Source organism: Drosophila kikkawai, chromosome 3L (genome assembly GCF_030179895.1).
Source record: "Drosophila kikkawai strain 14028-0561.14 chromosome 3L, DkikHiC1v2, whole genome shotgun sequence".
Lineage (NCBI taxonomy): Eukaryota > Metazoa > Arthropoda > Insecta > Diptera > Drosophilidae > Drosophila > Drosophila kikkawai.
This window is the reverse complement of record NC_091730.1, coordinates 382,012-395,346: the sequence shown is the minus strand read 5'-3', so window position 1 is coordinate 395,346 and position 13,335 is coordinate 382,012. Positions and strand designations below refer to the sequence as shown.

The following is a 13,335-nucleotide window of genomic DNA, read 5'->3' as shown; positions in this document are numbered from 1 at the left end:
GCAGAGTAGTTTATACTACTAGTATATATTCCTTAAAACTTTGAAAATTTACCTTATTTGAATATCTTATCAGTGAATCAGTGGTAATGATTCGGTACCTACAAAAAAGGCCTCAACACATAAAATAATAATTTTTATCTTTGGCTTTATTAAGCTTGACATACGATTATACTTTCTCGTAATTTTTATTTTACCAATATAGATAGCGTATTTATATATAAGTAGATATGGAGAATGGGTACGCTTATGCGTATAAAATATATAAATCTGAATGTTTTCAAGGCACATCTATGTTACGTACGTACATGCAGGTGGTTTATCTTTAAGATTTGGACTCGATTTGATCCCTCTTAGCTGGTTATAATTTCATAGGCATAAATATACTTAGATATGGCGCTGACGCGTAGGGTAAGGTGCTTATAGAACTAATCAGGTTGTTCGTGGCGGTCACATGACATATACAAAGAGAGAGAGAAAGAGAGACAAGGGTTGTGAGAATGCTTCTCGGGGAGTTGGATGCATGGATAGGGACTTTCTCCTATAGTAGTGTCTTTTCGTAAAGTTCTATCCGAAATATGGCTGATGCTGACGCAGAGGGAGCTGGTCCTTGGAATAGGTTGGGATCTCCAACTGAATCTCCCTTCCTTCTGTGGACACATATTCCCATTATGGTTTATTCGATGCTCGTCGACCCAAGGCTGCAACTGGTCCCGTGATACTCAGCGAAAGATGGTGGTGCTTCTCTGAGGATCTGTGGCCATCAGCGGCTTTTCCGCCGCCAACGAAGGCTTCTCGTGCAGCGACAAGTTGGCCACGCTGCTCGACGTGGTCTTTGTGGAGTACTGGCTCTGTCGCTGGTTGCTGCCATCGCGAGCACTCGAGCATCTGAGGCACGGCGATCGTCACGATGTCCATTGCGTGGGCAGAGTGGAATAGACAATGTTGAAAAATCTGATTAGAACGGGGTTAATGGATTACCAGGGTTTGTTATCTAAATGGAAATACATAGACCAAGCACCAAGACATTCGAGAGGCAACTCATTATGATGATTAGGGGTTAAAAGATTAAAGTCTAAGGGTTAGAGCTAGTTTAGTTAGTGACTTCCCAAGGCGGAGGCAGTGGCAACTTCTACTCTCAGTTTTACCTGTGACCAGTCTGTTTAGATGGCCGCCTTTGGGCTGGAACAGGCCTTTGGATGCTCGACAGCCCTAAGGGGGAGCTTTTTCGGCAGTACATTGGAGTCGGAGGTGATCGAGGTCGTGGTGGTGGTCGAGACGTTGGGCGAGTTCACACCATTCGAGCGTCTCTTCTCCAGGAGTCTTCGGTGGGGACGATGATTTAGATTCGATGAGAAGACACATCACACACATATATGGACACACATTATAGACGCAAAACATAAGAAGGTGTTGGGTTATGATGTGGTTACTACTAAGTAGGCTTGGCTACTATGCATAATGGACGTATTGGTTTTTATGGCTTGAGCCTGGAGTCTAGCTTTGGGCGGCTGGAGATTCGGGTTTGTGTTGTTGGTTGTCAGTGTTGTTGTTGGAGTGTCTAGAGTTAGTCGGCTGGCTGTTTCTGTTGGTGTTCTGCTTGAGGTTAAGCAATATCGAAAGCGGTCTGACAACGAGATAAGTACAACATAAAGGGAATATATAAACAAGGGCTACATCAAAATCTTTTGGGTCTCTTCAGTAAGTGAGCTACGTGGCAATGCACCCCTAAAATCCCTAGGATTCTTGGGTTTATTTCTTTGCAGGTTTTGCATATGCTTTTAATAGAGCTTCCTAGAGATTAAAGGAATACAATTGCAAGGCTAATCCTCAGCTAGTAAAGGTTAGTCGGAGGCCACAACAATCGAGCAGTATATGACCTACTGCTTACGGAAGATTCGCCTCAGACATCGTGGGAGTGAATCCCACTGGCGGTGGAGCCATTGGCGAAGGCATTGCGAATGACTACCAGTTTTCGGATCTGGCTGGACGCTTCCTTGAAGCGCTGCTTCATTGAGATCGTGCTCGGCCCCATCGTAACACTCTCAGTCTGCCGCAGACTGCGCACCCGTATTGTTCTGGGAATTGTCGTTGGGTTACAGATTAAACAGATCACAGGGGAACAAGGATCGATGACAGATCCCTCAGGATCGGAATGGGACGAGACAAAACACAGATTTCGAAGCAGAACTGCACACTCACCTGTTGGTAATCAAGTGCTTGACCTTCTTCTTCATCACGAACAGCATGAAGATGAGGAAGCCCTGCATGGCGTTGGCCAGATCCGAGATGTAGAAGATTTTCGACCAGTTCTTGTCAGCCCCCACAAAGAACGAGATCAGCTCCGACAGCCAGGTGACGCCCATGATGAGGAAGAGCCGCAGGAACAACCCAAATCTAAGGGAAGACAAGACGCGACGGGCTCTCCTTAGGTGGGAGTTGGATGGAAAGTACTTTGAAAACTGCACTCACTTGTCCTTCTCGGTCCGTAAGTTCTTGGTGCTGTTTTCGCCGGCAATTATCCTAGCCATCTCCCGCTGCACGCTGTGGATCTTGATGGCTGTCATCACGAACATGATCGTATTGGCCACGACAATGACCAATATGGGGCCATAGAAATAAATCATGGCCGACCAGTTGGTCATGTCCAGCCAACAGAAGGTGCCGTCCCCGATACCCGGTTTAAGGTAACTCGGCCAGGAAGTGAATTCCTGGGCACTAAATGTGAAGGCTAGGAAGACCAGGGCCAGACCCCACGAGTAAAGGGAGTAGATGAGGAAGCGCTTTTTCTCCTGGAACCTGTTGATGCCCCGCGTGCCTCGGAAGTTGTGCCACAAATCGAAGCTGATTATGTTCAGCCAGAAGTAGGCGGCCATGAAGAAAAAGTACGAAGTATAGCCAAAGGCCTTGCATGAATTGCTGCTGGGATCGATATTCTTTTCCAGTTGCACAAAGGTCAGCGAGGAGTACCCGACGGAGAGACCCACTAGGTAGCAGACCAGGCTCTTGCCATGCTGGTTCCTCAGCTCGGGGATCAGCAGATACACGGCAATGGTCAGCATCATGAATGGAATGGAGAAGAGCATTGCTGAAAGAGCAGGAGAAGATTAGTCAAGGGCGGGGGCTTCTCAAAATATTTGGTTATGTAGTCAAAGGTGTTCTCCTTGGCATGTTGCCAACACTCACCATAGGCATTGATTATCTTTACTGTATTGCGCTCGTCCAGCATGTCACAGTTTGCTGGATTCACGGTGTAGTAAAGATCCGTATCATTCACGTAGGTCGGCACCAGACAGTACTCGTTCTTCTTTATATACTTGTCATCGTCCATCCGCAGCATGGACCCGTTCTCAAAGATGAGGTAGCCATCGAAGTAGTTAATCTCCGGCTGCAGGGAGAACATTCTAGCGCAGGGCCGAAAGCTCTGGATGGCGAACTGCTTGAAGATGTCCACCGATTCCATGCTGCCGTTGGCAAACGTTACGTTCAGCATAACGGGATCCGGCCAGATGCGCTGATCCTGCGGATCGACCATGCACTCGCCCTTCTCGCTGTTGAAGACCTGCCGCCACGGGCAGCATATATTGAGACAGGCCTTCAGCTTGCAGGCACAGCCGCGCACATGGAGGGGCACCTCCACCCGCTCCGTCAGGGATCGATGGATGTAGTCATACGTGCCCACCAAGTGCTTGGGTATCAGCGTGCCGTAGTAATCGTAGCTTCCGTTCTGGTAGGCCGTGTGGCCGGTGAGATTGACGGTGTCGTAGAAATTACATGGCACATTGGGGTCGTCTATGGTGTGGTAGTGATCCTGCTCCGCCATGGCAAACACACCAAAGGACAGGCCAGGGATCAGGCGGAATACTATTAGGCAGAGGATTCCCAGCAGGGTGACTCCGCAGTAGAGGGATCCTCCGCGTTGTTGGATTTTCTTTGGCATTATGAAGGTCCTAAAAGTAAGGAGAAAGGTAGGGCTAGTCTCTTGTGTTGGATGTTGCATAATTAATCCAAAATAAACCTTAAATTTGAGTAGTTTTTTTATCAGATATAACTATCCTAAGTACAGTTGTTCACTGAAGCAGCAAACTGTATTTGAATTAGTAATTAAATTGATATTACTTAGTGCTTTTTTAATTACCACTAATTTGGGCAGCCGGAGCCAATTAGTGAATCATGCACGCGGGCAACAGGTCGTTGAAAGGATAAAGGAGCAGCTTTCAAGGACAGCGTCGCAAGCAATTAGCAGCCAACGAGTCCAATGGGACTGTCCCACTGCGCGGAGTAAATGCTAACTCGGTCTCTCGGTTTCGTACCCAGGCGCCGTGGGGCATCAATCATAAGGTCAGGCACGCAGGGAGCGCGCAGCCAACATTTATGGATTCGTGTTAAATTGATAGTAACTGCCGTCGTCTGTCAATAGCGGTGACATCCATCCGACTTCCGACTCTGCTTCCCCCATCTAGGATTACCTAGCTCTCTGGGGATGGCATTTCAAGCGCTGCTAACGAGCCGGCCATAAATTCATTAGCAGTGCGAATAGATAAGCCCACCATCACCACCGTCGATGGCTATCTTATCGGTTGCATCACACCGAGGGACTGGGGCTGTGACTGGGACTGGGGCACCTAATATTCATTGATCCCAAGGGAAGAGGAGCGAGGGTTACCTCGGGCGCGTGGGCCACAAAATTACCATGATGGGTGGAGAGTAAACACATTAAACTCCCATATAGATAGCTAATGTAGTAAATGGATACTGGGGGTCCTGGAATGGGTATAGTGGAAGCACTTATCTGGCGATGGAAAATTAGCATAATTAATCGCTGAGAGCGGACATACACTTGGGGAACGGGAATTATATTCAGCAGATCGAATATATTTTATATTTATATATTTTTTTTTCGCTCATTCAGAGAGCTTTTTCAGTTCTTTCACGCATGTTTGAAAAATAATCAAAACATGCGGAACATTAAAGCCATGAAAACAATTGGCTATAAAATTGAATTATGGGCAGCGATCTATCCAATATATGGATTCTCGCTGGCCGCACTTTGATAGAAGCAATATTTCTTTTCAAATCTCCACTTTGTGTATATATTTCGTGTATATTTTGATCAGCCAAACAATTATTCAGATCAAGAATTGTTTAATGCGATTTGAAAATAAGTCGTAATAGCACACTGAAAAGAACCAGGTAATTAACTCGTCTAATTAGGGCCTAAAAAAGTCGGAGACAATGTCATAAATAAATGTTGCTTTGTTAATTAAAATTTATGTAACTTTTTGAAAATTTTAACGATGAAACCCCTTGTAAAATTTTGATCAAATTGATGCTGATCAATTATAAATATGATTTATAGAGTCAGAAATGCCGTCTTCACAGCGTAACAAACTTCTGTCTATATTTATAATAATTATAATAAATAAATAAAATAAAAATAAATAAATAATAAATAATTGTAATTTCTTGCAAAGATATAAGAACTAATAATTCGTAAGTCTAATAATTCTCTTATTCTATAAAACTGAGTAACAAACAGGAAAGGGTATTACAATAGCCATTTCTAAGCCTTGTCTCAACAGATGAGCTTCGTTATAAGTTGCCAAATTGTGGTTCTTCCCAGATATTATTCCCAAGTAATATTATAACCAACTCTTGATGTGTGTATTTTTGCGGGCCGACTCATAAAATGTCTTATTTGTGGCCGGTAACCGATAAGATAAAGTCAATTGGCCAACGGCGCTGCCAATGTCTGACAAAGGAATACGAGTTGCTTATTTATTTTTCTATATATGTATATGTAGAGTAACGACTTATCGAGTCCCCAGTTCCCGCGAAATCGCGAGCCATTCGATGCCTACTGCGATCACTTACAGATGCTCTGCAATGCGTCTCCTCAGGTTACTGCTGCTACTCGGCTTGGACTCGTTTATTATTATCTGTATCGGTTTAATGCTGATAATTTGGGGATTGTCCATGGTCAGGTAGGGTGGTCCTTTGCTGAGTTATTGACTCTAAAAACTGGCGCCCTGAGTCATCATCAGAATCCCATTAGACTTTGGACGAGGCAATGAAGATTAATCGAAACGGCTTCGCACCCACACGGCGTATGCGTAATTTATTACAATTCAAACAAAAAGGTACTAGGCGACGACACCGTCAACATATTAATATCGAAAATGACCGAACAAAACAAACATTAGCCGGCCAATCCTATAAAACTTAACGTATGTTTTTTTACACGGAAGCGAACTTTTAAAACCCTCAAGTCGCATAAATTATATTTCATATATATATTGCTTTATCCGTTTTCGGTTTCGTCTCTTTGTGTTTTTGGGTTTTTCTGTTGTTTTCGAGTGTTTTCTTATCACGTCTGCCACCAAAAGTCCCTGGGCTCTGTCTTATATACACTGTATGCCCATTATCTTTTCGAGGGCTCTGCGCGGTTTCTGTCTTGCTGTCCGTATCACAAACTGAAACTAATCGCCCGAAGACAGAAGGAAACCCAGCGCTTGAAGAGGGGTTACAAGTCACCACGCCAGAAAGTGGTGGACTGTGGTGAACTGCGGTGGGTTTTCGGTTCCGATAAGCAGCGATTACAGATGTGCCCCTTTACCCTTTTTACCTATAGAGTTCTATGCTTTCTGTTTTCGCAGCAAACAAACACTTGGCAAAAAGCAATTTATATGGCCCAATCCCATTGACGGGCTGGCTCTTGTGTGGATTTTCGTGTGAAAATTCCTAACTGGAGTATTTTTAGACGCCGATGCTGTCTGCGGCTTGTAAACAAAGGCGGAGGCCCCGCGAAAGAGCTATAGACGTTCTATCACTCGAGAGTGGGCTTGTGGGCGGGTGGCAAGTTCGCCAAATATTATTCCACTGACACCCTCCTGATGTGCCCCACGGCGCCCCGAATGTGTGAGTGGGCGCAGGAGAGGCGGGACAGTCAACAGATCGCCCATTGGGGAACTCGAGACCCGGGAAGATAAACGGCCGTCATTGGGATATGTCTGTTCCCGCTCATTAGCCATGATGAAAGGCTCTTTGGGTTGGAGGAGAGCCTCTGAGTTGGACTATTAGGAAATTATGAAATACCCTCGAAATACTGGAAACTAAATGTATTTGAGAGTGTTTTCGAGTTGTCTTCTATCTAATATTTCGAACCTTTGAAAAGCTAAAACAGATGATGCTTTACCCAAAATATATAGGTATATATAATAAACCTCAAATTGATATGCTCTTTTAGAATTTCCACACACATATGGTTTATTCGTGAGTTATTGCCATTGTCATAGCCGATTAAAAGTAGTTGGAAAAGTCATTAATTAAAGACAACTTCCGTTTTTAAAACACCCCTAGGACTAATTTCCAGAGACCAAACACCATTATCCTTATCCAGACAGTTTTTTATGGCCACCATCAGGTGCCTGGCAAAGATCCCCAGCCAGATGTCAAGTCGACTCATACAGTTGGCAACTGGAAAAGCATTTCACAATTAATTGGTAATTGCATTTGGAGCTTATCATGAAAATGCACAGCGGGAAAGGCCCGATAATACCAATTGAAATTAAATGGAATGCTAATCGCCGCAGCTTGTAATATTTTCTAGTACTTAGATATTACTCTGATGTGGTGGGCGTGAGTGCAGGCAGCGCGAATGTATTTTTATATATTTTTATCTAATACCCTGCAAGTAAGAGGAAAATTGTATTGAAATAAACAGACCTCAAAGCAAACAATAAACAATATTCCCGAGATGTGTTTCAACAACAATTCGCTCGCAGCGGCCAAATGTGCGAAAGTGTAAACAAAACATTTAACAAATACGAACTCAAATCGAAGAGAATTCAAATTCGAATTCAGAGACGAAAGAAACAGTACCCAAGGTGCGGCCTCCAGGGGGCCGGTAGCCATTTCTCCGCCTAGAATAATTGCAAAATTCGTGCAGTGACTCAATAAAAGGTGCATCGAGAACAGTTGGGTAAATATGGTCGAGTGTTTCTCTGTGATTTTTAATCAGGGAATGCCAGTCAATCTTTGACCAGTTCAACCGATAAAAACCCCAACTGAAATTAGAAAACCTGACACGCTCTAGCGTTCTATTAAAGCCAATCGTCACAACATTAAATCGTATTAAATACGACGTATATATCGACGCATTTTCGCGAAAGTATCGTATGTCGCTTTTTTTCGAAATTGAGATTTTAATGCAAAATTGTTAGGTACCTAATGTCTCACTACCCTGTGAAATATTATAACTGAAAACCTTATAGTTCCGATAAAAATTAAGTTTCAATTTTGTCTTTTCTATAGTGCTTCCTAAGAGATTAAAGCACAAAAAAGCTTCTCCTGTAAAATTGGATTTTTCGACATACGATACTTTCGCGAAAATGCGTCGATATGCTTTTATCTGGTAAAATCCATTAGGAATCTATTCGCAGATGGACAGAACTCATAAGCCTATTAAAGTTAACGTCGCCTCATTCAGAAGGCATTAATTTTATTTCGGTTTATTTCGTTGGAATTCTCAAAATGACACAATTCGAATGAGAAAATTCTTCAAAATGCGGAACTATATTTCGTAGGGAGAACTACTTATAGTATGCTGATCACAAAAGCTATTCCCATAGCAAACTTACCCAGCTCTCAGGTGATGGAGGCTATGAATAATGCCAGCAACTTCAGGTTGTTTGCTGTTAATCAACAGAGTCTTCCTGCTCGCTCACTCTCCAGTTATAGATTGATGTGTGGCACTTGCATTTCACGAATAGCGATAACTGAGAACACTGACCACTGCCAGAGGTGGTCATAGGTACTGGGTATAGATGGGAGAATAAACAATAAAATCACTGTCTGGGTGTTTTGTTCACGGGTTTATTTCGCACTGCGTTCCGGCGTTTAATATGTATTATCTGAACGAAACTGGGTATGCGTTTTTAAGTTCGACGTGTTTGTTTTTCAACAGGTTACTTATGCAAATCGGCTCTGGGAAGAGTCTGTGGCGACGGCCAAGGTGGGTAACCACATAAACGTTTCTCAAGAAATTAAGAAATCCTCTTTTCGTAATGGCTTCTCTCTCTCTCTCTCAGCGACTCGTAGAAACTTCAGGTTGCCGGGGGAATTCCCCGGGAAGTGGGTGTAAATATGCGAACACACGCGAACTGGTTTTCTGACGTTTCCACCGACAAAGTCACACACGCTAGATTGCAAATTAATTAACGTTGGCATTCAGAGTTCGTAATTCCGATCTGTGGATATATCTCTACTGTATATGTACATCAGCGGACCTCATCCGCTCGCCCACTACGGGTTACGTCTCGAAAAGAACTGAGTTGCTGCGCGAGAAGCGTTCAAGGAAGTACCCGGTGGATAACAGAGCGATACTAGTGCTGTTAGAGCTCTGTTAGTATTAGCAGTGGGGAGTTCGAATAAAACTCAAGCAGTACGAGACAAGTACCAGGCCGATAAGAAAGCCCTATTAGCTCTGCTAGCTCTCGGTTTGGCCGCTGATGATAAATAAAACAAAATGCCAAACAATGCGAAATATGATCGAGTGCCAACAGTGGCTCAACTGTGTGTCTGTTCGCAAACAAAACAATTATCGGACAAGTGAATGGATGTATGGATGGACTTCTTGAGTGTGGAGTGGTGCCGCGGGGGAAACACAGACAGACGACTGCTGGCGATGACTCAAAAAAAGTGTGTTCAACATGCTTGATTTGTATGAATTAATTAGCCAAGCGCCAGTTGGAGCTTTTCCCGTAAGAGCAGCTTGAGTTCCTCCCCCAAAAAGATAACGGGTTTTATAACAAGAACTTTCTTTGTTTTGATCCCGTATTCGTTGGTATAATAATCCAATCGTAATACTGTGATGACCATTGATGAACTTGCTTAACTAGAACCTTGACTATAATCTCAGGCTGATAATATAAATTATAATATTTGCAAATTGATAGACATGTACTTAAGTACATATCCCCGGCTTTCCCATCGTATAAGGTCGCTAGATAGTGATATTTTATGGCTATAGAAATCACTACAGCAGCTATATTAATGAGCCATTAAAAGGAAGCCAAGTCCCACGTCTCAAATTCGGAAATCAAAACATTAGCACGTAGAGAGCTCGGTACGGGGCTTCCAGCACTTAATTTTTAAACAGTGCGCGACGTGTCTGCAATCAGGCTATAGAGACCGGCCAAGTATAGTAACGACCAATTATAATATAATAAATATATCGGAAAGGAGCTTCTCTGGTATTCCCTGAATACTATATGTTTTTAGCCGAACTTGAGAAAAAGACCGAAACTGGTTTTGGCATTGAGCCGGCGCGACACATGTACGAATGTACACATAACATAAAAAACCAAGGGTTCACCAAAAAACAGTACAAAACAATTTATGAGGAGACAACGCGACGCGACTGTTTGTTGTGGGCGCAGATTCGCAGAGCCGAGCCGATCCGATCCGAGACATTAAAATCGCATTATAGTATATATATTTGTTTTGAAACTCGGCAAACTCCGAGGAGCGGAGACCCAAGGCCTTGAGCGAGGAGAATACCACGAAGTGATCTTTTTTTAATGCCAGGATTTCTTAATTTGTTTTCACTGCAAATTTGCTTAGTTAATTGGCCCCGATGGAGTGAGTAGTGCTTACGAGACGAGGGACCGCTTCTAGGGCTAGATAAGCGCCTACTAGATCAAGTTCAAATATTATAACAGTATCGCGCGATATCATTCGATGATTGACCCGCAAACCCCGAACAGTGAACTTCTTCGGCGAGCGAATTCGCTGCGACTGAAGCCGCGCGGCGTCCCATGCTCCGGCGTTTGCCTTAGCTTCCAAACAGCTGGAACGGAAAAGCTGCGGCGAAATACTAACCATATATAAAGGGAAAAGCTTTGTCAAGCTAGCCGAGAAGCACACCTACTCGACGGAGAGTAGTCCCAGTCGGAGTTCGGAAAGGTTTATGTGGAATACTCTTCAGAAAGTGTGTAGATATACAGAATAAGAATGGAAAATCACATAAATATCCGGTTAATCTAGATTCTCAAAGGAACCAACCAGTTCTTTGTTAGTATCCATTGGAAAATAGGGATATTTGTTTTTTTTTTTAGACCAAGGTATTCTAGATTAGTGGGAATAAAAATCTTAAAAAACTAACAGAAAAGAAGGTGCATCTCAGACATGCAATTTCTGTAGCCAGTAAATATTGTTTTAAAAAAAGCAATTTTTTAATATGGATTATGAGGTCCCAGAGCTGGCTTAACGAATTTTATTAGACTACGATCCCTGTACAATATCTCATTTGTGCTTAGAAAACAATACAAATTATGTCCGTTGACTTCGGATATTGTATATTTCTCAATGCCGAAAATAAATGAATGGGACCCTAACTGTATAATGATATAATGATAGGTATCAGCTAATGGCAGGTTACACGCCGAAAACAATCACAAAATATGTAAACACTTTTTATGATGGCCAATTATCAGAGCCTTTTGTTTTTCCGATAAGGTTAAACAAACTTCCGCCCTAGATTGGAGGGACACCCACAGTCAATTACCTTTTCTGACATTTTTGTATCGACAGCTTACGCAGAGATTCGAATAATATACTTCTATTTAACAGGATTGTCGTTAGCTGAAATATATAGAGATAACGGTAGCCAACTTCCTTTTTGATCCAGAAGCCAGCCTCTACTGTGACCTGCCGTACATCTGACGCAGCACCGCCACTACCGAATAGGACTTGCTCAGGATGTTGGTGAAGCTCGTGAGGGTCAGACCCATGAATCCGCCCGCGGTGAACAAAAAGGGACGGTCCGCGTTAACCATGAAGATGACCAGGCACCTCCTGAATCGAACATCAAACTGGAGCCAGTCGCAGCGGAATCCAGAGCTTGACAGCGTCTTGCTCTGCGGAATGAGGAGTGTCCTGTATAACCAAAGACATTGGTAGCACAGACTCACCTGTTCGAAGACCTCGTTGCCGAACCAGCAGTAGAGGAAAATCTGGCAGAGCACGCCGCTGAGCATAAAGTAGACGAGCATCGAGCTGTTGGAACCATCGCCGACGAGCATCTGGAACACCGTCATGGCTACCACTACCAGGGAGGACACGAACTGGAACATCATAGGCAGGCGGTACACCCGCTCCACGCGCTGACGTAGCCTGCAGGATGTAACTGTACGAATTAGGAGTCAAGGAAAACGCATAATCTCACCTAATCAGGCTGCAATGGTACTGGACGATCGACTGGAGCCAGCTGTGAGGGTCCACCTGGAGCCGCTGTCCTTGCTTATCCCTTTCCAAGACATCAAAGGCCATGTTGAGCACCTTTAAGTGCAGGCAGATTTGATTCATCAAGAGAACGTTCATGTTGTCGATAGTGGGAATGCCGCAGGAGATCCAGATTACACTCAGGCCCATGTACAGCTGCTGTACCAGCGGAGGCAGGTATCCAGGCATCTGGACGCGGAACGGAAACCGCTGCCCGGCCATTTCATCGGGCACTGCCCCCGGAAAAGAGTAAATCAGGCCTAGGTGGAATCACACCCATTCGGACTCACCGACAAGTAGCATGACCATGGCCGTTGACGAGGAGAACACAACCAGGCAAAAGTACATCAGACAAACCAGCTTGTTCTCCACCTCTACGTCATGAAAGGTGCTCCTCTGGCGGCCAGACAGCACGCAGGCCCTGGTGAGGCAGCTCAGCTGCCTGACAATCTCCTTGATCTCTTCGTAATGGTGAAAGGTGTTCAGCACCTGCAAACACATTATCCTTACCAATGTCAGAGCAGCACTTGGAAACACCTATGCCCTCACCTTGACCCAGTAGCCCACGTGGGTGAGTGTCATCAGCACGTTCTGGGTCATAACGTCCACATCCGCCCAGTTCAGGACAAGGTCATAGATCTCCAAGCACACGTAGCAGAAGAGGCAGGGCAAGATGAAGAAGCTGCGAACCAGAATGCCCAACCTTTGGATCCTCGACTCTGGTCGGAGGCCTACCAGCGGTATTCCCGTAAGCTGAGCCAGCCACGCGTTCAACTCTAAGGAGCCTATCTTTCCCGTATCCACATCGGAGGCCCATATCCGCTGGGTCACTTCCTGCAGCCTGCTCATTTTGCCAATAGATGAAGGCTCCACTTACAGCAGGCTACCTTTTATAGAGCTTTCCTCTTTATATTATGGCATATGGGGCGTGACTCGCAGACAGTAATTGGATTGGTTGGATTACATCGTTAGAAACTCGTGTGACCACTTTCGATATATTGGGCAGTGTTGGGGTTACAAGGAAATAAGGAATGGTAATAGTAAAGAACCGAATGC

The 13,335-nt window shown here is 44.3% G+C and overlaps 2 protein-coding genes across 7 annotated transcripts; both read right to left on the bottom strand.

Moving 5' to 3' along the window:
- Positions 1-130: 130 nt before the first annotated feature.
- Positions 131-10,782, bottom strand: mthl10 (methuselah-like 10). 6 transcript variants are annotated; one of them, XM_017172677.3, is made up of 6 exons: positions 10,654-10,782; positions 8,637-8,812; positions 3,184-3,947; positions 2,470-3,085; positions 2,200-2,394; positions 131-885 (listed from the first exon to the last, which is right to left on the bottom strand). In XM_017172677.3, the coding sequence occupies exons 3-6, from the start codon at positions 3,935-3,937 to the stop codon at positions 720-722; spliced, it is 1,731 nt and encodes a 576-aa protein (XP_017028166.1). In that variant the 5' UTR covers positions 3,938-3,947; positions 8,637-8,812; positions 10,654-10,782; the 3' UTR covers positions 131-719. The 6 variants fall into 6 exon arrangements, with proteins under 6 accessions (XP_017028166.1, XP_070141443.1, XP_017028131.1 ...); XM_070285342.1 differs by having other exon boundaries at positions 8,637-8,783; XM_017172650.2 differs by lacking the exons at positions 8,637-8,812; positions 10,654-10,782 and adding exons at positions 1,146-1,320; positions 5,872-6,439 and having other exon boundaries at positions 747-885.
- Positions 10,783-11,696: 914 nt separating this feature from the next.
- On the bottom strand, positions 11,697-13,287 carry LOC138928287 (odorant receptor 85b-like). The gene is made up of 5 exons (XM_070284970.1): positions 12,829-13,287; positions 12,570-12,768; positions 12,224-12,512; positions 11,970-12,171; positions 11,697-11,915 (listed from the first exon to the last, which is right to left on the bottom strand). The coding sequence occupies exons 1-5, from the start codon at positions 13,126-13,128 to the stop codon at positions 11,697-11,699; spliced, it is 1,209 nt and encodes a 402-aa protein (XP_070141071.1). The 5' UTR covers positions 13,129-13,287.
- Between the last annotated feature and the right edge of the window lie 48 nt (positions 13,288-13,335).

Bases quoted from the DNA above. Each gene is read 5' to 3' on its own strand.
- mthl10 (XM_070285343.1), bottom strand. From the start codon at position 5,975: ATGGACAATCCCCAAATTATCAGCATTAAACCGATACAGATAATAATA. The intron at 3,948-5,871 runs GTAAGTGATCGC...CCTTACTTTTAG, and splicing joins AGACGCATTGCAGAGCATCT to GACCTTCATAATGCCAAAGA. The intron at 2,076-2,199 runs GTGAGTGTGCAG...GACAATTCCCAG, and splicing joins AAGCACTTGATTACCAACAG to AACAATACGGGTGCGCAGTC.
- LOC138928287 (XM_070284970.1), bottom strand. From the start codon at position 13,128: ATGAGCAGGCTGCAGGAAGTGACCCAGCGGATATGGGCCTCCGATGTG. The intron at 12,769-12,828 runs GTGAGGGCATAG...ATGTGTTTGCAG, and splicing joins ACGTGGGCTACTGGGTCAAG to GTGCTGAACACCTTTCACCA. The intron at 12,513-12,569 runs GTGAGTCCGAAT...TTCCGGGGGCAG, and splicing joins CATGGTCATGCTACTTGTCG to TGCCCGATGAAATGGCCGGG.